Genomic DNA, 24697 nt, shown 5'->3' on the forward strand with positions numbered 1-24697 from the left:
TTAAGGCCTCCTGTTAATGACTTTGCTTTAAAGAATACCAGAATGAACTTTGCTTTAGGTAGGTGATTTTAAAGCTTGCACAGAATGTAAAAGAATAGCAGAAGAAGTATAATCTCAAAGTAATGTGCTACAAAACTTTGAATGCGTAGGTGTGTAGAACGTTTGTATCCAAAGTGTGTAGTCGTGATAATCCTCCCATGATTGCAAGTACAATAGCCAGATACTCACAGAGTGCATGATATTGTAAAGAGGCTTATGTACTAAACATTAGCATATGGAAGTATGCAGTTGAATAAAGGCTCTAGCCATGGTTTTGGTCAGTAACCCTAGTAATGCCAGTCCCACTATGGTGCTACACATAAACACTAGCGAATCACCATCACTATTAAGATTTATTCACTTCAGACTACTACAAAATCCAATTTAAAGCTGTTCTGCAGCAATGGAGGTTGATGAAGCCTTGAAAGCTGGTTCTACTAATTCCTACAGGTGTTTCAACTTTCCTGGATTGGTTACAACCCCCTCTGTCTGCATAAAAGCATTGTTGGAAGACATTGTGGTACCATAATCTCGTTAGAATCGGTTGAACAGTATTGTACTGCATGAAACACCATCATTGGGCTACTGAATACTGGAAGAAGGTATTATGGACTGGTGAATCAAAATTGGAAATCTTCGATTTTTAATGATCTTTGCAGGCAGGATCTTTGTACGCTTTCAAGTAGGTGAAAGGATGGTTCCACAGTGTGTGGCATCAACTAGCATGTTGAAAAAATGCTAGAAAGAATGCCATGTGTGATCAGCTGTCATACCCGCCAAAGGTGGCTACTTTGATGAGTCACAAGTTTAGAATACATTTTGGTCTATAATTTCACGATTTTTATTCTTTACTCAAATTGCTTATTTAATGTCATTTCAGACTGCAATTAGACATCAAACTCCATCATTTTCAATAAAACACTGGAAAAATTGGGCTGTTCAAAAACTTTTGACCGGAACATTACTTTGAGTGCACAGTGCACAACTGAGTGTAAAGGTGCTATTGGGGGGGGGGATTAAAATCTCACTGCTGGGTCCAGACCTCCTCCAAACTGATGTTTATTTACCTACAAAGAAATGAGCAGTCTCCAATTGTTATGGCAGTTTCATTTAAATTAAGAGAGACAGAATATCCAGAGAAAATGACATAAAAGTTATAAATTGCTTTCAGACAATCCAACAGAGGATTCAGGAATGATTTCCCCTGCGGTATCAGTAAAAGAGACCATTAATATCTCTACAAGATTTTATAGCAACACGTTGATTACTTGTAGTTATAGAATATATATAGTTACATTGCGACTAGTTTTTAAAGTTGATAACGATCTGATGACATTCTGGCCTCTCATTGTTGGCAGTACTGGTAGTACAGCACGCAGTAGCAGCAATACGAGTATTATCAGTGTTTCCATATGAAATCTCAAAGGACTGCTGGTTTTAAGAGAATGTAGGTGGAGAGCTAGCTATGAGAGGAGCCTTTATACTCAGTGTAAATAATAATGGAATGTGAACTCAAATAGATGTCAGTCCACATTAGGTGAAGCACGCAGCTTCAGCACCGCATTAAATAAACGGCACAAAGTGAATGTGTCAACTGAGAAGACTTTTAAACATGAAAGTAGGTTTGTTAAGATGTTATGTACAATAGTAGCTTATAACACACACGGTTTAAAGATTTAACCCGTATTTTCATTCAGGTGTGAGTAAGGCTAAGGCTAAGACTATGGAAGTAGGCAGGTTCTGAAGGCTGTGGAGCGACCCAGCATCAAATACTTCCCCTCTGGATCAGTGAAATGGGGGGAAAGGTGTGTTTGAGGAGGGACAGAAGGGTGCTTTGTGGCCTTCCCCAGTCAGGTCAGCTCTCGCAATCTCTCCCTACCCCACCCCATTCCAATCCTCTCCCTCTTCCAGCACCCAGTCTCCCTCCCTCAATCCCACCTTCCTGCTCCCTCGTCACCCCATCTCTCTCCTGGATCTCACACAAACCTTGACCACTTGAGAGATGCTACTGCTTCTCTGCCATTCCCTCCTGCTCATCTTTGCTCAACAGGTAAGAAGAGCACTACCCTTTCACCTTTTTTTCCCTCAGACTGCAGATAAGACAACACTCGATGCCACTCAGAAACTGCTATATATAAATCCAGAGGAAAGCAGTCAGCTGGGATACCTGACTGCAAGTGAATACCAAAACACCCCGTTCAGAATTGACTGTTTGATAGTATTATTTGTATGTAGGCTTTAGTAGTTTACTGGCTTTAGTGTAGGGCTTATTTTAGAAGCGTGAAGTAAGAAAAGATGACAAAATTGGGAAGCCTTTGCAGTTCAAGCTCCCGTGGACTCATTTTCACACCATGAAATGAGCTCATTCAGCAAACCTGGCAGACAGGCTTCAGATTTTTGCCATAACCCTCAGTAACCCTTGGAAGCTCTGAGAGACCAGGGGTATTTGGAGCACAAGTGGTGCCATGGCTGGATTTCATCACAGCAAATACCATCAGGTAAACATGGACATTCAAGGACTGGAATATATTGAAATATCTAAGACATTTTGGCCTCTCACTGCTCTGAGCTCTGTGCAGTGTGTCACTATGTTAGATGTTGAATTTTTTGGCTGTCATGCTTTGTTGAAAGGTTTCTTATAGAATTTTGTTTCTATTTTGAATTTTTGTTTTGTTTTGCACTTAGCAGTGAAAAATACAAAGCAAGAAAGACTGGGAGGAGCCGAGTTCCCCTTAACCAGACTGTCCCTGCACAGTTACAATGACAATGCTAAACTAGAAGTATGATGGGTATTAGACATGTCTAAGCCTCAAACCTGAAAGTGTGTGTGTGTGAGAGAGAGAACAAATTTCAATCTTTTCTGATAATTATTAAAGATGATCAGAAATTAAGTGGCTAAATGTGTTTTAGCTAAAGCTAACACATGGATCTGAGTAAAGCCACTGCAGTTAGGATTTTACTCGTGGTTTTTAGACACAGACAGTAAAGATAGATAGGTTTAAATACCTGAAGTCAACCATCCAAAGCAATGGACACAAGAGAGATGAAGAAGAGAAACCGGCAGGGTGGAGTGGGGTGGGTGGAGACGGGTGTTAAGTGTGATTTGTTACACACTTAATACTTAAAGATAGCAGTGAGAGGGAAAGGCAAGGGTTACAAGACAGCAGGGAGACCTGCTATGATATATGGTTTGGAGATGGTGGCACTGACCAAAAGACATGTGCACCACTCTAAATAAGGGGTACATGCACTCACTGCACCATAAAGTCATATCCTGTTAGCAGCTTTAGAGAAATTTAGAAAACATGTACTTTTTAGAACAAGTATATTCAAATAACTCAAATAACTATTATCCAGCGTAAAACTGCCAAATCAAACATGTGGACCGGCCTGCTGTGGTGTGTGTGTATAAGAGAGAGAACGAAAGACAGAGTGAGATTTTATGTCTGCTCTAGTACAACGTGGCAGTAAGGGACCCCAGGAAAAAAAACGCCCCAGGGCCTATCATGGAGTTACTACTCCTGTGGCAATGAGATCATTTTTCCAGTCCAGGGGAAAAACTAAAAGCACCTTTGAGGCATCATCTGTCTCCTCACTTTCATCTCCCTCAAGCTGGGCTAAAAGATATCTGACACAAAATATTGACCTTGGCTGGTAAAAAGCACTACAGTAAAATGCAAAGGCATCTTGTTCCTTTAGTCTCCCATTAGAGTGTCTGCACTGAACACTAAAGAGTTCTACTTTAACATTTTCCAGAGTAACTAAACCTGGTTGGACAAGGAGGGTCCAGAAAGATGGGTGTGAATGTAGACAGGAAGCAGATAGACGTTACTGGTACATGTAAACATTTTATTATTTGAACTGTCAATTTATTTAAAAAAAGCTACTGGTTCGAGGAGCAGCGTTTTTTACTGTACATTTCCCCTATCATCTCCATCATAATAATAAAATAAAAATAGTACTGCCAATTCAAAAATTTGACTCTTTCTGGCTGTTTTCCCCTCAGTGCTTCAGCAGGGCGCAGAACAATGGGCAGCTGCAAGCTCCTCAGGGTGGACGGGCTACGACAGAGAGACGCCAATTCTGCCAGTGGCCCTGCAAGTGTCGGCAGAGACCTTACTGTGCCCCTGGTGTCAGCTCTGTCCTGGATGGGTGCGGCTGCTGTAAGAGCTGCGCCCGACAAATTGGAGAGCCGTGCAACGAGAGGGACGTGTGCGACCCACACAAGGGCATGTACTGTGACTTCTCCGCAGACAAGCCAAGATACGAGGTTGGAGTGTGTGCATGTGAGTGGACCTGGTCTTTTACTTGATTGCAGGCAGGGTTGCAATAAAGAGTCAAGGGGCCCAACACAGGTTTTAATCAGGCTTCCTTAGTTGCACTGCAGCAGTGACTCATGGTCAAAGCAGCCACTCATTTTACTCGGATCCTTCGTTATTATGTCCCTCCATCTTACCACGTTTGTTTCATCTTCCTCGTGGGGTGATCGTGGCTCAAGAGTTGGTAGTTCGTCTTATAATCGGAAGGTTGCTGGTTCGAGCCCAGCAATGCAATCCATTATTATTATTGTAAACCTTTACAAGCTCGTAAAAAGATTTGTAATAAATATGAATGAATGGGCTGCTGTCAGTGCTTGTATGACCAGTGTGCAGCAGCCTTTCAGATCGGCGCTTCGGCCCACCGGGAATAGGGCCATTGTGCCAGATTACCAGTCCAGCTCTGATTACAGGGGTACATGCTGCTTTACTTCCTACAACTATGGCAGTGTGATGCTGGCTGTTGGCAGGTGGTCAAACATTGTAAAAGTTGGACATGGCTATAGTAACATCACCCACTGGTTTGCGTTTTAGTATTTTGAAGCCTTGACTTTAGCTTCATAGACATGGCCATCTTCATTCTTTGCAGAGCAACTGTAATGGATGGATATACTTTTAGACCACAGGTTAAGTTATAAGCTAATGCTAAGCTGCATCCATAACCGCACAAGTGCAGACTGGATTATTTTTAACTAATGCAGCTGATAAATATAGCTGCACCGTAGCTGCTAATTAATGCTGACAAACCAACAAAATATTTGAATTTTATTATCCAAAAACTAAAGACTTCCTGAGAGAATGGTCTGTAGCACACAACAGCCTATAATAATCATGATCAAACTAACCTCACCTCTCACTTTAAGCTTTAATACAGCTCAAAAGTTTAGTTATTGAAAATTTATGAAGGGAAATATTAGCTACTGAGACCAAAACACCTTTCTGTACCAACTTATAAACATGTTTTTGTTATTTTTTTGGTTTTAAACAGTAGTCTATGGGGCTCGCCTCACTTTTGGATTCAGCGTCAAGAGGATATTTGAGGATTCAGCCCCAGGGGGCTGCTGTCGCAGGGTTACGTGTGTTGCAACAGTAACAGAATTATGGATATATTGTGAATGGCATATTTTAAAGCAGTGCAAATCACAATTACTCTACCATGAGCCAAACAACATTTGGAAAGACCATAAAAGTTGTATGTTTAAATTAGTTTTTTTTAGTGTTTGCATAAAGCCACACAGTGGCTTCAGAGGAGGCCGCTCTAAACCGGTTCAACGGGAAAGCATTTTAAAAAAAATATGCAAGTGTGAAGAAGCCTGAAGGGGCTTTTACAAACCTCAGTGGGAAACTTAAACTCCAATCAACAATTCCACCTACGTGAGTCAAAAACCACTGGCAAAAACATGTTTTTACATTCCATGTCATCATTCGAAATGTGCAAATTGCGTGCTAGGCTGGGAATCAATGCCAGCATAAAGGAATATGCCATTTTAAAAAAGCTAATTTGCACTCAAATCTCATATTTTGTATGCTTGTGGGGAAAAAGACACAGTAAAATTCTTGGTTTACAAAAAACCCCCAAACAAACAAAAAAGATATTAATTTGCATTACAGTCTTAAGATCCACCATAATCAGAGTTTGAGATTTGCACCAGCATGTTTCTTCTCATTCCTTCAGACATGATGGCGGTAGGCTGTGACCTGAATGGGGTCCACTATGAGAATGGAGAATCCTTCCAGTCCAGCCCCCTCTACAAGTGTACATGCATCGCTGGAGCCATCGGCTGTACCCCTGCTTTCATCCAGAAGCCTGCTGGTCTCTTAGGCTCTGCACCACTGATCAGCAACACGCCAGCTGGCCTTCGCAGTGGCCAGAGCCCAAACAAGCACCAGCAGGACACTACCTACATGTCAGGTGTGTGTTTAGAGAATGAATTCATGGAGAAGAGCCAGACTGTCTTGCCTGGAATGCTAATTGCTGTTAGGTAGCTGGAAGGGAAGGGGGAGCCTCATTACTCAGTACTGTCAGTGTGAGGTAGAGCTGGGCGATATATCGAGTTTTTAAAAAATATCGATATATTTTTATACGAGATATAAGATGTGACAATATCCTTTATATCGATATAGTCTATGTTACGTTATAATTATACTTGCGGAGCCGCAAGTTTGCCTCTCTTTCGTCCACTTTCGTCTTTACGCAACGTTACTCGGCCTCGCCTCTCCTTCACTGAACACAACCCCCCCTCCTCCCCCATCGCTTCACCTGCAGGAAGCGACAAGATGGACACGGCAAATCCGTTAACGAGTTACTGCGCATCGCCCCGTGCGTGGGGCTGGACGGCGTCAACGTGTTAGCTAGCTAACCACGCTAACGAGCTAACCACGCTAACGCCATGCAGCCCAGAGGTGCTGCACGGACTAAAATCCTTTCATTTTCTCAAAAGTTGTCAGCGCGCCTTATGTATGAATTCTGGTTGTGCTTGATGGCCGCGCACCGATTTTATGTGGAACACGGCGCTCAGCAATCTGTCAAAAAATGTTTTACTACGACTTTGGTAAGCTACGGAGCTGCAGCGCTTGATGGATTGTCGGAGCATTACGGCTGAGCCTCGCGGAGTGATACGTACTGTGCTTCAACGTAATATTACCATACTGTGTATAAGGACCATAAATGGCACCTGTTAAGAGACGTGGTTGCGAAGCGGATTTCAAACTCCAGGTTGTCAGTCACGCAGTACAAGTTGGGAACAGAGCAGCTGTGAAATCTGTCCTTGTTATAGTGCTCGTCTTTTAGTTTACATTTTGACTGCACATTTGTGAGCTTTTTGTTATGCACAAAAACAACATTGTTTTCTTTTATTTATGGAGCATTATTATTTAATAAATGCTCATAATTTATTTTTGAGTAAATTTTATGTACTTCTGCTCTATGTTAATAAAAGTGCCTGTGTGACATCTGGGACACAGCTTTGACTAAGAACTCTCTTTTTGTTCTTACTTTATGGCTTTAAAAAAAAAATATCGAGATATATATCTTATATCGCCATCCAGCTAAAAAATATCGAGATATGAATTTTGGGTCATATCGCCCAGCCCTAGTGTGAGGTGTGACTGCCTGTGGTTAAACTGTCTGACACATATGATTCCAGTTAGAGGAGGAAAAGGAAGAGAAACAAGTTGGTTTTTATTAAAAGCCATAAAAATGTCACTTTGATGTACGGCAAAGCTTATTTAATTGGCGTGGCATGTAGCTGAACCAGATCTATCACATGATCTGAGTCACATACAGTGATTTGCCACTGTGAAAAAACAAAGCACTTTCCCACCCAGCAAAAACTCATCGTCCCTGTCGTTGAGATTTGGTTGAAACATTTTAATTTTGATTAAAAATGTCAAGAAAAGACACGACAAGCTTACTAAGTGGTGCAAACGAGCATGATGCTATAGTCACAAAAATGCACTAACGAGATGGGAAAGTTCTGAGGGTGATCTAATAACAAAAGAAGCTTTTATTTTGGTGTTTGTGGGTCTGATCTGGTTGTGGTTCGAGAAGTGTTGGTGCTAGTGGACGGCTCCGGTAATAATAATAATAATAATAATAATATGTAAAGATAGCTACATGTAAAAGAATGCCTGAGTTTGTGTAGTGAGCTGGTATGTTTACAGTGTTTCAGATTCTTTTGTGTTACATTTCTATGCAGATCTTTTAATTTTTTTGTCCTTTTCTATGTAGTAGCAATTTCATATCATAATGAATTCAAAATTGATTAATGGGACTGCTCCCATAAGGCTCTATAGCACCTAATCACAACCAGTATTAGTCAAGTTACTTGAAAATAGTAATTTGTTACTAATTACTGATTACTTCTCCACAAAGTAATCCTGTTACTTTACGGATTACTTATTTTCAAAAGTAATTAGTTACTTTATTATTTACTTTTTAAAAACATGATACATATGTAATAATGCAATAGACCTTTCAGCCAATTCAAATTTTTTTTCCTGCATAATCCATCATATAAAATTGAATCAAATCAAAAAGTCTCTTTTTCAAACTTGTTTTATTAGTTTTAATCTTTTAACTTTATACACATTGCATTAAGCAAAAATTAAATTATATGCAACATTCTCTGAGTTGAAGAAATTTGTTTAACATTTAAACCTATGTTCTGCATATTCCAGCATTTAAAATAAAATAATTTTTGCGTTTACTCTCACTCTTTCAAATAGATGCAAGAAAAACACAGCAAGAAATAAATAATTTGAAGTTTAATTTTTCACTGTAGAAAGAAGTTTTCTTCCCACGTAGAGTGCACGGCGGACGCTAATGTTTATGTCACTTTTTACAGAATCAAACTAGAAGTAATGTCAGTAATTCCAAGCCTTAAACACTGCATGGATGTACTCTCTGCCGCAGATCAACAGTGGATAATATCTCGATATTATCCACTATTGTCATGAGACATTAACAAACAAAATCAGTAACGCAGCATGCTTATGGTATAGTAACAGTAATCCCTTACTTTACTTGTTACTTGAAAAGTAATCAGATTACAGAAATGCATTACTTTTAATAGATTACTGCCCATCTCTGATGGAGACACAGCAGCTTGTTGGAATGATTCTGATCTGTGCTTTGCTTGACACAGTACCCTTTAACTGTAACACTGAAAGGTTACAGGGACCCTCCTTTAGCCTGGAAGAGGAACTGCCTAATCCAGACCACCCACTGGAGTCCCTGCTCCAAGACCTGTGGCCTGGGCATCTCTGTACGTGTCAACAACGATAACAGCAAGTGTGAGATGAGGAAAGACCGCCGCCTGTGCTTGCTGCAACCGTGTGAGAAAAGCGTGCTCAGGAGTGTCAAGGTGGCATCTTTAGCTTTAATCTGTCTGAATCTTTAATATTTTCATTTAATTTTTAAAGTTTTTTTTCTCAAACTCTTAAAAAGAAAGACACCAATTGCTATTCCCACTTCTAGGTGCCAAAGGGAAAGACGTGCCGACCCAAATTCCAGGCAAAGAAAGCAGAGAAGTTGACTCTCTCTGGCTGTACCAGCAACAAGAAGTTTAAGCCCACATACTGCGGTGTGTGTACAGACAAGCGCTGCTGTGTCCCCAACAAGTCACGCATGATCAAGGTCAACTTCACCTGCAAAGGAGGCTCCAACACACAGTGGAAGATGCAGTGGATAACGTCCTGTGTGTGTCAGAGGAAGTGCAACGATCCGGGCGACATGTTTTCTGACCTGCGTTTACTCTAAGGACCCCAAACGTCAGAGACGCAGAGTGGTGCAAGCCCCGCTGTGAGAAACTAAGGACTGAAACACACATACACTTTAATTCTCCCTTAGTAACAGTTTTGCACCTCCAAAAGGACAAAAACAAAACTAATTTTGAGAAAGAAGAACAACAGATCATTAAAAAAACAAAACAAAGTTTTATGGAGCACTCTTCAGGACAGGTATGTGCACTAACAACAAGGAATATGGCCAGTGTACTAGCTTTAACATTACCTCATAACAGAACAATCAGGGAGCTTGGAAAAGCAAATAGAAGCTTTAGAGTAGATTAAACTGATGTTCTCTTTAAGTGCTGTTTGGAACACTTTGACCATGCCATACATTAGATAACGTTGATATGTAAAAGCTTCAGTTCTGTGAGTTTGATTCCCAGATTCACAGCACAGCAGACCTTCATCTGGCGATGGAGAGTCTGGGTGCATCAGGCGTGAGTCTGGCCTTGGTGGCATCCAGATGATGATATTCTTCAATCAGTGAGTTGAGAGAGGCAATGGCCTCTGAGAAGAAGCTCTGTTCCATCCCTTCTACATGCAGGTAGTGGTGTAAGTGAGCCTAAAATGAAAAAAACAAAACATTAAACTGAGTCTGACTGATGTGTTTGTCAGATTTAGAGGCTGATATGCATTTGCCAATAAGCTTGAAGAATAAACCTGAGATATCATTTCACCTGAAGACAAACTGCTTTGTTTTCTGTGGCTGTACCTGCACCACATATTGAATTAAATAAAAGAAAATACACATTTTGAAATCCATGTATGCCTCTAAACTTAAACCAGTGCAGGTAGACTATATGCCAAGTTATCTTTTGTAGCTACATTTTACAGATGGGTTAAAAGGTTTAGGGTTTAAGCTAGAATTAGGTTTAGGCTAAGAGTAGACTATAGGTTTGTAATAGTAAAATTTAAGTTATTAGATCTGGGAATGCATTACTATCAAAGAATGTCCTCACAAAGACAGCTTGAGACGCACCTTCTTCCTGTAGAGCTTGGTAAAGCGTTCCCTGAGCTCCATGAACGTGGGCTTCACGCAGGTGTTGTTGGCCAGAGCTAACAGGGAATGGGAGTGTCCCACGGGAGGCACTGAACACAGACTCGTCTTCCAGCCTTCCTGGTTCCATGAGACAAAGGGCAGTGATGGTCTCAGTCTAAAGCCAGGAGAGAGGGGAAAATAACTGTATATGTAATGTTTAACATGTGAGCTTCACATGACAACCAAAAGACTTTGTTTAGTCTCAGTTTACTGTACTTTAAACTGTACTTTATCCTGAAATCAATATGTGAACAGTTCCCTAGCTAGGAGCTATGACTTTAAATCCAGAAACCAAGCACATTTACTTCACTAGCTTTAACAACAATCAAACAACTGGAAATGAAACAGTAAAAAAAAAAAAAAAAAAAACAAAACAAAAAAAAAACTTCACTTGTCTGCAGATTAGAGGACTACCAACATCTACAAGTATCCTTATAGTTAAGATACTTAGTCCTGTTTGTACATTAGATATATATATATATATATATATATATATATGTACTTCCTTCCTCCTCCTACCTCTTTTGCCAACAATTTTAACACAACAGTCACAGTACAAAATGTGTGTGCCAACTGAAAAGGAGTTCTGTGAGAGCAGTGGTTAGAGGAGAATATAGTAAGAGCTTGTGGCTGAATGCAGTAATCATGACTTACTGCTAGTGCTCAATGGGTATACTATGGGAAAAGGTGAGTGTGTGGATCACTGGGTACGTTGGAATGGTTGCATGAAATCGTTACATCTTTTGGTGTAGAATTATATACAGAAATAAAGGATTTTCCTCTGACCTCTCGATGTTCCTGCGGACATCAGAAACCTGCACGTTACCCCTGACCATGAGGGCACAAGCCAGGTACAGGCTGTGCTTTGGGTCAGCTTGTATTAGCTGGTGGTCTTTACTGAAGGCATCGCTGAACATCTGATCCAGTCTAGAGCGCACGGTTGGAAGACAGGAGAAGAAAAGAAATGCTTGTATCAGTTGATCAACTTTACAAGAAATGAATGTGCATCAAATCATGTTAAATATTCCTTTTATAGCTTTTTCTTCCAGCCTCAATGAACCCGATTTTAACTGAACATGCCTTGAAGATTTTTATCAGAAGTTCAAAAAGACTGGGAACCAAGACGGCAGTGTTTGGCATAGAAGAATGTTTGCACCTTTATTTATGTAGGGAAGTCCCAAAGAGCAGGCGAGATATTTTTAAGCAACACCATGCCCTGCATTCATACAGTCACATTTATTTACTGCTGGGAGTTATCCAGTAAAACCACCACTCTTTTTGACCAATAAGCATCTTCATAGGAGGAGAGAAGGTCTCTGTGGCCCACACAAGGCCACTTTTGTGGCAGCTGTTGCTGGGAGGAGGTAGGCAGATTGGTGTTTTTTTTTTTTTTTTTTTTTTAAATCCTACGTCTGGAAAGCTAAAATTGAACTTGCCGCTTTTTCACATAATAAAAAGAAAGCTGGGGCTTTGTGGTGTTTTAAACTCTTACGCTTCTGTTTAACTAGGAAGAAAAGTGTTATTCTGAGTTTTTAGTAACTTGGTTATTCAGATCAGGTGAGTTCATTAAAAAAAAAAGCTTTATATTTAATACAAACTCAAGGTCGAATGTAAAGTGTTAAACCTATTTGAACTGGATCTTACTTTAATACTATTTTTCAGTAATGATCAGCAGAATTTCTCAACTATTAATCATTAAGTACTGGATTATTATTTAAACCATTCACAACTCTTAGCTACGCCTCTATTTTCCAGCTGTTTCCCCACTTCTGCATCACTGCTTATATTAACAGAAGTGTTAAAAGGTGTTTGCCTCCTTCCTGATTTTGTATTTCTTGTATGTTTGTCACAATTAAATATCCATCAAACAAATGTAAATATTAGACAATATATGTTTATTATTTGGCAGTTTAATTCTACATCTGATCTATTACTTTTACCTAACTGATAACTTTTCTGCTCAAACTTGAGGCATTCGGTTCTTTACTTTTCCAATTTTTTTGTGACCAGACAAGCTAATCTGTCACTTGGACACTAACCTGTGGGGTGTTTGTACTTTGGGTTGAAAATCATAGACTAACCAGGTCATTCATAGAATCATTTTAAAAAGAAAGCTTTTATAGGAGATAATTAATTGATCATGAGCAAGTTTCACTTTTTTCACTCTACCACTGTAAAAGCAGACATTTGGGCAGTTTGCCACTCATTGGTAAACTGAAGCATTTAGGAGTGTGTAAAGAACACCACAATTCTTCCCAAGGTCACACCATGCAATGCTCAGAGGAAATCCAAAAGACCCAAGAGCTACAACTGAGATTCTACAGGCCTCTGTTACCTGGTAAATGTTAAAGGTCATGACAGTACAATTACAAAAAAAAAAAAAGACTAACCAAGTATGGCTTATTTGGATAAAACCACTGAAATGGAAATTGCATAGAAATTATGAAAACCAAAATGTTGAAATATATTCTATTTTTTGACTTTGCATAATATTGCAAACTCTATGAATAAAAAAAATAACAACAAAAAAATCCATTATTTATTCAATTAAATACCCTGAATTCAAAAATTTAGTAGCATAACATAATTTCAATTAAGTACAAAGAATATAATAGGCAATTACCACCGAATATGCACAAGGTGTGGATATGAATGAAGGATGAACACAAAACCAATGATGTTATTGTGTATTTCTTACAGGAGTTTGGAACTATTGTCCTGACAAAACTGAAATGTGCAGCACACTGAAACCATTTAAAAATGTCATGTTTAGTGTTCATCTGAATTTGGGGCAAACGGTCAATCATTTCTCTCTGTTTTCATAGTGATTTTGTGTTTAAACCAGATGTTAAGGATGTGGTTGTGTTCCTTATGTCTAGAATGGTGTCAGGGACAGGAGTTATGTAAGCTGCAAGCTTCAGCCTATACTCTTTCACATGATTCATATCAGGAAAATATTTGAATCTAAATTATGCCACTAACCATATCAGCCACCCCATCTGTAGGAAATCGTGAGTCAGTCCTGCTTGACTGGTGCTGTTTCATCATCATGTTACAAATGACAGTTTAAGTTACGGTGTAAACCAACCGAAACCACTTCTAAATGGTCAAGTCATCAATGGAGGGGTTCATGTGAGGAGGAGCTCTGCAGGACACACAACAACTGTCAGGTAAAAATAACTGCACCGATGGGCACAAGGCTTACCTCCTTGTGGGCACATTAATATCTGCTAATGTGTAGAGGGGTGTGAGACTGGGCACCAGGTAGTGTAAACGAGGAAAGGGCACCAGGTTCATCGCAATCTCATTCAGATCCATGTTGAGGGAGCCCTCAAACCGGGCTGAGCTGCAAATAAAAAAGTTATAATGACATGCTCAATTTGACTGCATAATAACGTTAAGTTCCACTAATTAGGGATAACTAAAAGAAGCAAATCTAGAATATCTTCTTGATACATAGCACTGTGCAAAAGATCAAAATACTTTTATTCATAAATAACTTCCTAAGTTGACTTGTGTGACAGTACCAAATCTCCAGGTTGACTCTCAAGCCCTTGCAGGACTCTCACAGAAGCTTTTAATGATAAGATAGCATCACGCGATAAACACCTGAAATGCTTTGACATCTCTGGTTAGTGTCTTATGCTCCAACTTTGGCTGACTCAAAGGGCCAAAATTAAAACAGACAGGAGACTGCAGATGAAAGCCCAAACTGGCTTTACTGACTGTTATTATGAAGAGAATGGATACTAATGCATTTATTATGGCAATCTTATGGACTAGAAAAAATGGTCAAAAGGGTGTTAATGTTTTTCCTTAGCACACGGGCTTCTACTGTATATGAGCAAACAGTAATACTATACCTGGTAATATTGAGCAACAGGTTAGCCACAATGTTATTCATAGCATCAAAGGGTTTTTCTGCCCCACTGAGGCCTTCCTGTCCAGAGGTGACTGCGCTGTTTCTCTTGATATTTAAACCAGGCTTTGTACCATGGGACATAACTTTAATCTTGTTCACAATGTCAACCAATGACTGGAAGGGGAGAAATGAGGGAAAAGAAGAAATCACATTCAGTTTGACAGTTTTCATTTATGTGCGTTGCACAGACATTTGCAGGGAGAGAGGGGAGGCATTTCTGAATCCACAAACCTGGTTTTCCACTAGCAGGACACAATCAGCGTGCTCTGTGAGCTTGTTCATGGCAAGGACACTGTTGTATGGTGAGGTGATTACGTCATCTTCCCCAGATGGATAGATGGAGGTGACAACGCGACACACCTCAGGGAACTCCTCCTCCAGCAAGCTGAGCACTCTGGTTCCCAGGCCAGAGCCAGTACCTTAAATCCATAGTCAGTAACTAATTAATTATCAGCTGTCTACAGAAAAATCCTTAATTTACTGACATGACAATTGAAATCTTATTTCTACACTGCTTGAAAAATTAAGGTAACACTTTGACGTATAACAGTAGAGCTGCAATCCCTGGTAATCCCTGAGTCAGATCGTGGACACTGAAGATGAAGGGACCGATCAAGCTGGAGGAGACCTATCGGGTTTGGTTAGCCTGTGGGACCTCAGAGGCAGCTGATTGGTACTGGCAGGCCAAGCAGAATATAGCTTGGGCGGTGGGTGAAGCAAAAGCTTAGGTTGTGGGAGGAGTCCAGTGAAGCCTTGGACAAAGACTTTCGGTCTGCCTCGAAGTGTTTCTGGAAAATCGTCAGGAAAGCAGTGCTCTACTCTGCGGGTGTAGTACTGCGGACTTCAACTGAGTATATAGTCAGGCAGTGGAAGGAATACTTTAAAGACCCACTTAACCCCACTGGCATGCCTTCTATAGAGGAGGCAAGTCTGGGGACAAGGTCACTGAGGTAGTTAAACAACTATCGGTGGCAGAGTCCTTGGACTAGATGATGTTGATAAAATTCCTGAAGGCTCAGGAATGTCATAATCATCATGTTGCGGGGATATCTACTTAACACACCTCTGCATGGAGATTGAGGTAATGCAACTGGACTGGCAGTCTGCAGTGGTGTTTCCCATATTCAAGAAGGGGGAGCAGAAGGTGTGCTCCAACTATAGGGGGATTGCACTCCTCAGCCTCCCCAGGAGGGTCTAGGTTTTGAGCAAACGGCCTCAGAATTGGATCTCTGCATTTTGCAAAATGGTCCTGTTGCTTCATCAGGGAATGGCCTCCAGCTTAGAAATGTGGACGAGGCCCCTGGGGTAGACCCAGGAGACACTAGAGAGATTATATCTGTTGGCTGGTCTGAATAAGCTGGAGTACGTGGCTGCAAAGTGGGAGGTCTGGGTTTGTCTGCTGCCCCCATAACCCAGTCACAGATAAGACAAATAAAATGGATGGATGAATATTTGAATATATTATTTCAATAAGTTTTTTCTCTAAATTCTAGTTTCTATTTTATTTCAGCTAACTACTCTTACAGCCTTCACACAGGTCTAAAAGTAAAGAAGTGACGTGCGTGACAACAAAGATACAAAAATTAAGTAAGTGAAATGAAATCATGCACAAATGTATTCTTATTGGCTTTATTCATTTTTTTTGTCACTACAAATCTAACATGAATTAATTGAAGTAAAGCTTGGAGTACTGGACTGTGAAGCATGAATGAAAGGATGCCCTTGAATCAGAGCCTTACCTCCTCCCATAGAGTGAATGAGAAAGAAGCACTGCAGACAGTCACATTGCTCTGCTGCCTTCCTGAGCTTATCCACTATCTTCTCCCTGTAGGCCGAGCCGTACGTCATGTTTCCAACTGCCCTGAATGACAAGCACAAAACGATACCTTGGTTTTTCCCCCCTAATCATAAGATAATGCCAAAAATTGAACATTAATGATAAGTATAATTTTTAATGCTCAGGACAGATTTCATATTACTTTCATCTTTTATGATGATCACTATGTCAGATTAAGCAATTATATTGAGTGATCAACATGACAGACTGCCCGTTGCTCCCACAGCATGCATGATGTGTTAGGAAGTTGTCAGTAGCTAGTGTGTTCATGGAAAGGAAAGGTAACAGACAAAAGCAACTGAAGGGGCTGTCAGGATGTCCTGGAGCATCCCATGTTGCTCTTGTGTTTTTTTCATTACGACAAACTATGCAAGATAAAAGAGTCAAAGTTCAACTCTCCCTACGTTATACGTGTTGTAGGACATATAAAAGAGTTTAGTGCAAAAGTCATTCATGGTAAAAACAATATTGGAATTTTAAACATAGGGTATAATTATGTGGGCCAATAAAAAGATTGCCGTGCAGTGTAAAGGCTTTCTCGCCTCTAAGCAACAAACTGTGGGAATCAGACTGACAGTCTCAAATTGTTGTGGCATGCCAAGTACAGGATTTACCACAGGCGTCATGGATTGACTACATAATCCATTGGTGGTTCATTCACAGGCAATGCTACACTGTAAACAAGTTGCACTTTTTTGTGCAGACAGAAAATAAGCCACCGGCAGCTGAGAAAAATTTACAGGAGATAAAGATTATTTGAAGAAATTAAAAGCGTGTGCTAATATAACTCTGTGTCAAGTAGACTTCCTGTTAACATCCCATAACATTCCATAGCATCTGATATCACTGTGGGCCTTCTGCTTGACCATTTCCAATCTGTGAATCTGTGAAATCTTAGAGTCATATATTAAATACTTTACAAGAGATATATACTTTTTTGAAAAATATAGACTATTGGCTCATTAACATATGAAAAAAAAATTGTAAGAGGTCCTGTAAAGTCCCACATTGGAGCACACACTAGATAAAAAGATAGTACATAGTTGTATTTCACAATAATGCATGGAGACCTGGTCTACCTACAATTTCAGGTAGGTAGACCAGGGAAACCATACAGAGAAACTACTCACATCAGGCTGATCTTTTCCCTAAATTATACTCTGCACAATTGAGAATGTGAAAACTGAAAAAACAACAGTTAAGCCACCCGTGTTCCTCTTTCAGATTATACAAAATTCAACATATAGTGGATTATTAAGAAAACATGTTTAATTCTTTCAGACAATTACCAAAAAATACTTTCTTTGCAATCTCTTCAAAGACTATTCCCTGAATACCACTAGAACTGCATATAGTGTAACAGCACGTGAGCTGTAACACAACTCCAGCAGGATTTAAATTATGTTGTGCAACAGTTGGTAAAGTCCACGTGAGCTCGGTGGCATCCTGAGGCTTGTCTGTCTCTTACCAGTTGTTGCCTGAACCTGACACGTCTGTGAGTAGTTGCGTGCTATCAAACACTTCTCTTAACGGGCCCTGCAGGATCTGGTTGACCACACCCTCTTCCATGTCCACCAGGACCGCCTGTGGATTCAAATATGTGAAAATGAAGCCCGCTCATACATTTCAATGCTATCATATACTGAGCACATTCCTTTTACCCCAGTCATTTCATAATTCACCCAATGAATGCTGAACCTTTCAGTAAGCTCGACTCCAAAATAAAATGTGAAAAGAATACGCATCATCAATCAGTCTTAAGCTTATTATTATCCATGTTAAAGCCGTTTATCATTTTTCTTTGGGCCAAAGTTAACCCCAAAGGGTGAAATTTGAGATGCGGCAGCCCTTTTCTCATTTCTAGTAGAAGGCTTATTTAATGGAAACAGAAAGACGTGGCACCTCTGGCACAGCAAAAGCTACAGCCAAACTCAATGACTGAGAGAATCAGATATGGAATTAATTTGCATTTGATACAGTTGACCAAGAGATGTTCACAAAGAATTTACCTTCAGTATCAGTCCATACTAGCAACATTCAAAGCCTTATGCTTTGCATGTACAAGACACTTGACTATGCCTGCACTGCTATTGTGAATGTTTCATAGGTTAAAATGTTTGCACACATAGGCTAACATCTATTTTTATTATTACCAACTCTGAAATTTCTGAAGTTCTAACTTCTTATTTGCTTAATTTTTATCCAGTTTTGACACAATAACTAAAAATTAGGGACTCGAGAGTCCTTCTAGAACTTACCCTGGCCTTCAGGTGTTGGATTCTCCCACCAACAGCAAATGCAGCCCCGTCACTTTTCCTGGAAAAGGACAGTCAGTGATTTAAAAAAAAAAGGGTAAAAAAAAAAAAAAAAAGCAATACATTTGGAAAACTTATATGTCAATGAACAACTGGAGGAAAGCAGGTTTAACATACCTGGAATCCACATTTCGGAAAAAGCTATTGAGGGCTTCATCGTACAATCCCCTCTGAGGATGAAGGAAAAAAAAAAAGATTTAGGAGCTGTGAGAGTCATGTCTGTTTCTTACAGGACAAAACAGGGCACACAGAAAACAGACATCCCTTAGAACAAAGGTTTAGTGAGAAAACATAATGACTTCCCTGATTATCATAGATAAGATGTTAAAAAATTTACTGAAAGTTTTTCTTGGTCACTTAAATCTACAGTGCTGTGAACAAGTATTTGAACTCTTCCTGATTTTGCTTTGTTTTTGTTTATACCAGCTGCATCTACATTTTTCATTCACTTAAACATAAGATTATAGTAGACTAGGCCTGGGTATCTGGTGAAATGGTGAATCAGTAGTTTCTACATAGTTGATGCATTTTACCTAAACCCTAAGAATTACTGCACATATCACTGGAACACTTTCAGTTTTACCATGATAAAATTCATGTGAAATCAGGATTTCATTTTTGGAAATTAAATTAAATTGTTTCTAGTGCTTAAGACCAACATCCCTAAAGCTTATGAACTACAGAAGGCAGCTAACATTTAAACTGGAAACCAAAATGATTACAACTTGGATAAAGCTGAGGTAAATATCTCTCTGTCACACTAAAGAAATGAGTTATTAACTACCCAGCTGGAATACAGCGCTGAAAAATGAGGTTTTCTAATCATTAAAAAAAAAAAAGAGAAGCATTCTCTGAATCACTTAGGGCGTGTCTGCTGAGGCGTCAACTGACAGCTCTCACATCATCTCAAACAGACTGCACAAAGCAGACAAACAGAGCTGGAATTGATTTAACGCAACAACACAAGTCAGAGAAGAAAATTACAATGTGTATTATACAATAGTGTTTGACACTTATCTGTTTTTCTGTCACAGTCAGTTTGGAATGCAATTTAAAAATGACATGACAATGTGGCTGGAAAGTCTGGTAATTATAAATTTACACCAAGATGAGAAACAAATAACACCCACACTGATTATTAAAGCAAAATACCCCACTATACATTATAATTCCTCAACATAGATACATTCGAGCTGGCCCCAGTGTTTTCTGGCATTTTCAACTCCTCACTGCAGGCATGTCATGTGCCTGCCTGCTTCAAGTCCTCCACCATAATCCCTGTCCCCAAGAAACCTAGGATCACTGGACTAAATGACTACAGACCCGTGGCTCTGACATCTGTGGTCATGAAGTCTTTTGAGCGCCTAGTTCTCTCCCATCTCAGGACCCTCACGGCCCCCCTCCTGGACCCCCTGCAGTTTGCATATAGAGCCAACAGGTCTGTAGACGACGCCATCAACATGGCCCTACACTTCATCCTGCAGCATCTGGACTCCCCAGGAACCTACGCCAGGATCCTGTTTGTGGACTTCAGCTCTGCCTTCAACACCATCCTTCCAGACCATCTCCGAGACAAGCTTTCCCAGATGAATGTGCCTGATCCCATCTGCCGGTGGATCACTGACTTCCTGACGGACAGGAAGCAGCATGTGAGGCTGGGAAAGAATGTCTCGGACTCCCGGACCATCAGCACCGGCTCCCCTCAGGGCTGTGTTCTTTCTCCTCTGCTCTTCTCCCTGTACACCAACTGCTGCACCTCCACCCACCAGTCTGTCAAGCTAATCAAGTTTGCAGATGACACCACCGTTATTGGGCTCATCTCGGACGGGGATGAGTCTGCCTACAGGAGGGAGGTTGAACGTCTGGTGTCCTGGTGCAGCCACAACAACCTGGTGCTGAATGCCCAGAAGACAGTGGAGATTATTGTGGACTTCAGGAAGCACACAGCCCCACTCCCCCCCATCATCCTGACTGACACCCCCATCACCTCTGTGGACTCATTCCGCTTCCTGGGTACCACCATCACCCAGGACCTGAAGTGGGAGCCCACCATCACCTCCGTCATCAAGAAAGCCCAGCAGAGGATGTACTTCCCGAGGCAGCTGAAGAAATTCAACCTGCCAACACGGACGATGATGCAGTTCTACACTGCAATCATCGAGTCCATCCTCACCTCCTCCATCACCGTGTGGTACGCTGGAGCCACTATCAGGGACAAACAGAGACTGCAGCGTGTTGTGCGCTCTGCTGAGAAGGTGATTGGCTGCAGACTCCCATCTCTGCAGGACCTGTACACCTCCAGGACATTGCGGCGTGCAGCTCGGATCTCAGCTGACCCTTCTCACCCTGGACACAGTCTGTTTGACCTGCTCCCCTCAGGCAGGAGGCTCCGGTCCATTCGCACCAGAACCTCTCGCCATAAGAACAGTTTCTTCCCCTCTGCTGTTGGACACATGAACAATAACCATATGACTGTTCCCACCACTAACACATGACCCTACGCTGTGTCACTGCATCATTCCATGTTTGGCACTGATCACCACCTGCACTCATGTATATATCTTTCTACGTAGCACTCTTAATTCTTATTCTCATGTATATATCCCATGTATAGCTCATGCACATATCTTTCTACGTAGCACTTTTAATTCTTATCCCTACTTTTATTTTTTCATGTCTATTTAAGTGCTATTTATGACACTACTTAAGTGCTATTTATGACACTATGTTTGCACTGAAGCACCGCAGCAATTTCCTAATGTTGTAAACCTGCTCAACATTTGGCAATAAACCCCTTTCTGATTCTGATTCTGATTCAAGCACATAATCAACACTTACTGTGGACTAAGTTACTAGAGGTGGGAATCACCATACATCCCACGATACGATCTTATCAAAATACTTAACGCACGATACGATATTATTGCAATTTTTTAAAATATTTTGCGATATTCAGATTCTGTACATAAAGGTAAACTTTATCAATATTCATTTTATCTAATATCAAAGTCTCACACTCAGTCTTTCTCTCATTTCAGTCAGTTTTATTGTTGACAAACTGAACGGTTTGTATTACAGTCTAGTCCAACTTAACTGAATGCAACCATCTGGTACAATTATAGCTATTCTGAACTATGCAATTTATGAAAACTATGCAGCCCATTCAGCAACTGAAGAACTTGAAAGTAAATTAAAACAAAACATTTTACATTAAATAAAAAAGTTTTAAACTTAATTAAAATAAAACATGTCTTAAATTAAAATAAGTAAACTGTCATGTTTATTGCTGCCAAAAAACAAGTTAAACACATTTGGACAGTGAAGGAATGTCAGGATTCTTGCTCAGAAAAAGGATCAACATGCTCTGAAGTCAGAGTTCCAGTCCACAAACTTTTTTGGTAACAAAATATCGATTTCTGCTGTCCCTGTATCGATACATTATTAGCAAACAAAATATCACGATACTACATAGTATCGATTTCCCCCCCCCCCCACCCCTATAAGTTACCAACTAAAGATAAGCAAACACAAAATCTTTCACTCTGCAATGACAAGTATAACAGAAAATGGTGGCGAGACAGGGAGGAGACAGTTGGTTTGGGTCTGTTCACTACTAACAGCTGGTGAGTCCCAATTTATACAGTGTAAAATAATTAGAATAATGCTAATAGAAATGTACATTTGCTGATAATAGTCAGACATAACATTATGACCACCTGCCTAATATTGTCTCAGTCCCATTTTTGCTTCCAAAACAAACCTTACCCATCGAGGCATTGACTCCACTAGCCCCCTGAAGGTTTGCTGTGGTATCGGCACCAAGATGTTAGCAACAGATCCTTTAAGTCCTGTAAGAGGTGGGGCCTCCAGTGGATTGGACTTATTTGTCCAGCACATCCCACAGATGATCGACTAGATTGATATCTGGAGAATTTGGAGGGGTAAAAAATGCCTCAAAGTCATTGTTGTGCTCCTCAAACCATTCTTGAAGTTTTGCTTTGTGACAGGGTGCATTATCCTGCTGACAGAGGCCACAACCATCATGGAGTACTGTTTCCATGAAAGGGTGTACATGGTCTGCAACAATGCTTGGGTAGGTGCTACATGTTAAAGTAACATCCATATGTATGGCAGGACTCAAGGTTCCCAAGCAGAAGATTGCACAAAGCATCCCACCGCCTCCACCAGCTCACCTTCTCATAGTGCATCCTGGTGTTATGTGTTCCCCCACTAGGTGATGCACATGCACCCACACCTCAACCAGTTGTCTAGCCATCACAATTTGGCCCTTTTCAACCTCTCAAATCCTTATTAAATTAAGGAAAGCCTCCAAGCCCCCCCTTAACACATGGACAAACATCACAGACTGAGGAAAGCAGACAGTTTTCCCACCTTGGTTGTTGGAGGTGCATGTGCCAGAGGTTAATGACACTTTTGCTGTAGTTTAAGAAATGCTAACAGTTGAAGGTGTTTGTTGCTCCCAGCTTTTTGAATGAGTTTCTCCTCTGAGTTGATTAAATATGCTCAACTTTAAAGGTTTTCCTACACTAACTAAAGTTACTTGTACTTGAATTACATTTTGCTATTTTGTACTTTTACTACAATGCCTTGACATGATCCCAAAGGTGCTCTACTGGATTGAGGGATGGTGGCTCTGGTAGCCATTTGAGTACAGTAACCCCCTTTCGTGTTCAAGAAACCAGCTTGAGATGATCTGAGCTCTGTAACGTATTGTCTTATCCAGCTCAAAAGCACAGGTGTAATTATAAAAACGTTAAAAGCGGCTGTGTTTCACCCAGAGATGCTGTGTCTACGGGTTTTTGGTTGTATAGTCTGGGTCACCAGAACATTAGAAAGACAAACATGTGCTTTTCCTGTCGTAACAAGTCAGACTTCATTATTATTCGTCGGATACCTTCGTTGTGCTGTGCTGTGCTGTGTATGTAATTGCACTTACTTTATTGACATGGGCATGCTCTCGCAAAGCAAGATCCCAAAACCTGCAGCCAACCTGGTTGCCGCACTGTCCAACTGCAGAACGGAATTTCAGTTTAACTTAAAAAACACAATTAGTAGTAATACAGATTTCATTTGTTAAAGGTATGTAGCTACGTCACATAAAACGGAACTACTTGACATAAACACCGACCTGGGGGCTAAGCTAGCCTCCTACCTGTCATTTACCGCGCTGAGTTTCACTCACCTTGGACCACAACGGACTGTGTCATGTCAACAACACCCCATACACGTTGTAAAAGTGCGAAGCTAATCCATAATGACTGTTCCGTTTATGTTATCCATCAATAAGATCTTCACAAGACTTTTGAACACCTCTTCTTCCTCGCGCCTTAGCTATGTTTGGTCGAGCATTGATGACGTCATTTCCATGGAAACGGAACGTACGTTTCAGCCACTGACCCCCCCCCACTCCCCAAAAAAGTGTGTGTGACGAACAAAAACAAACAATAAAGACATTTTTAAAAAGAAAAAACAGGAGGTTTGTAGTAATATAATATAGCAGTTTTGTAGAAACCACACATTAAATGATTAAAATCTCTTCTGTAGTTTAACTCCCATTAATAAAGTTAAAATAAAGGATGGTATGAGATACTGGTTTTTAAAAGCAGAATAAAAGCATTTAAGACTGTAAACTATATTTTGTCAGTGATGTTACATTATGGTTGAATTTTGTGTCTCAGCGTGGGTGCCAAATTAAGGTAGGTATATGTTTTTCCAAAATTAAAACAATTAGAAAACGAAGAGTTTTCAACCAGTTTTCCAGTGTTTTGCCTTGGTATTTATTGCTTGTCTGTGATTAGGCTTCCCAGTTATTTCACCTTCTGTCTTAACTGTCGTGAAATATTTTACCCCCTGAAAATGGTGTGCTTCTGAGTAAAAACATAATAAAAACATTTTTAAAGAAAAAAACAAACAAAAAAC

The 24697-nt window shown here is 40.3% G+C and overlaps 2 protein-coding genes across 4 annotated transcripts; one reads left to right on the forward strand and one right to left on the reverse strand.

Moving 5' to 3' along the window:
• The first annotated feature begins 2504 nt into the window (after positions 1-2504).
• On the forward strand, positions 2505-10387 carry ccn6 (cellular communication network factor 6). The gene is made up of 5 exons (XM_086262941.1): positions 2505-2537; positions 4046-4325; positions 6031-6267; positions 9027-9220; positions 9334-10387. The coding sequence occupies exons 1-5, from the start codon at positions 2505-2507 to the stop codon at positions 9613-9615; spliced, it is 1026 nt and encodes a 341-aa protein (XP_086119067.1). The 3' UTR covers positions 9616-10387.
• tube1 (tubulin, epsilon 1) lies at positions 8397-24135 on the reverse strand. Of its 3 annotated transcripts, XM_086262883.1 has the most exons (13): positions 23961-24135; positions 23715-23788; positions 22523-22681; positions 18875-18927; positions 18701-18758; positions 17911-18026; positions 16345-16466; positions 14837-15024; positions 14547-14719; positions 13889-14029; positions 11470-11610; positions 10624-10798; positions 8397-10206 (listed from the first exon to the last, which is right to left on the reverse strand). In XM_086262883.1, the coding sequence occupies exons 3-13, from the start codon at positions 22652-22654 to the stop codon at positions 10048-10050; spliced, it is 1458 nt and encodes a 485-aa protein (XP_086119009.1). In that variant the 5' UTR covers positions 22655-22681; positions 23715-23788; positions 23961-24135; the 3' UTR covers positions 8397-10047. The 3 variants fall into 3 exon arrangements, with proteins under 3 accessions (XP_086119009.1, XP_086119010.1, XP_086119011.1); XM_086262884.1 differs by lacking the exon at positions 22523-22681; XM_086262885.1 differs by lacking the exons at positions 22523-22681; positions 23715-23788.
• Positions 24136-24697: the final 562 nt, after the last annotated feature.

The sequence above is a fragment of the Aulonocara sp. 'chitande type north' Nkhata Bay genome, linkage group LG15 (genome assembly GCF_057382095.1).
Source record: "Aulonocara sp. 'chitande type north' Nkhata Bay isolate Kocher_YH1m ecotype deep benthic linkage group LG15, A_spYH_male_GT1.1, whole genome shotgun sequence".
In the NCBI taxonomy this organism is placed as follows: Eukaryota; Metazoa; Chordata; class Actinopteri; order Cichliformes; family Cichlidae; genus Aulonocara; species Aulonocara sp. 'chitande type north' Nkhata Bay.

What these genes read in the sequence shown, in the direction of transcription:
- ccn6 (XM_086262941.1), top strand. Translation starts at nt 2,505, where the DNA reads ATGGCTGGATTTCATCACAGCAAATACCATCAG. An exon ending in ATCACAGCAAATACCATCAG is followed by an intron (nt 2,538 to 4,045) that starts GTAAACATGGAC and finishes TTTTCCCCTCAG; the next exon opens with TGCTTCAGCAGGGCGCAGAA. An exon ending in GGACACTACCTACATGTCAG is followed by an intron (nt 6,268 to 9,026) that starts GTGTGTGTTTAG and finishes TAACACTGAAAG; the next exon opens with GTTACAGGGACCCTCCTTTA.
- tube1 (XM_086262883.1), bottom strand. Translation starts at nt 22,654, where the DNA reads ATGTGCTGGACAAATAAGTCCAATCCACTGGAGGCCCCACCTCTTACA. An exon ending in ATTAATGTGCCCACAAGGAG is followed by an intron (nt 11,611 to 13,888) that starts GTAAGCCTTGTG and finishes CGTGCGCTCTAG; the next exon opens with ACTGGATCAGATGTTCAGCG. An exon ending in GTCCGCAGGAACATCGAGAG is followed by an intron (nt 10,799 to 11,469) that starts GTCAGAGGAAAA and finishes TCCTGGCTTTAG; the next exon opens with ACTGAGACCATCACTGCCCT.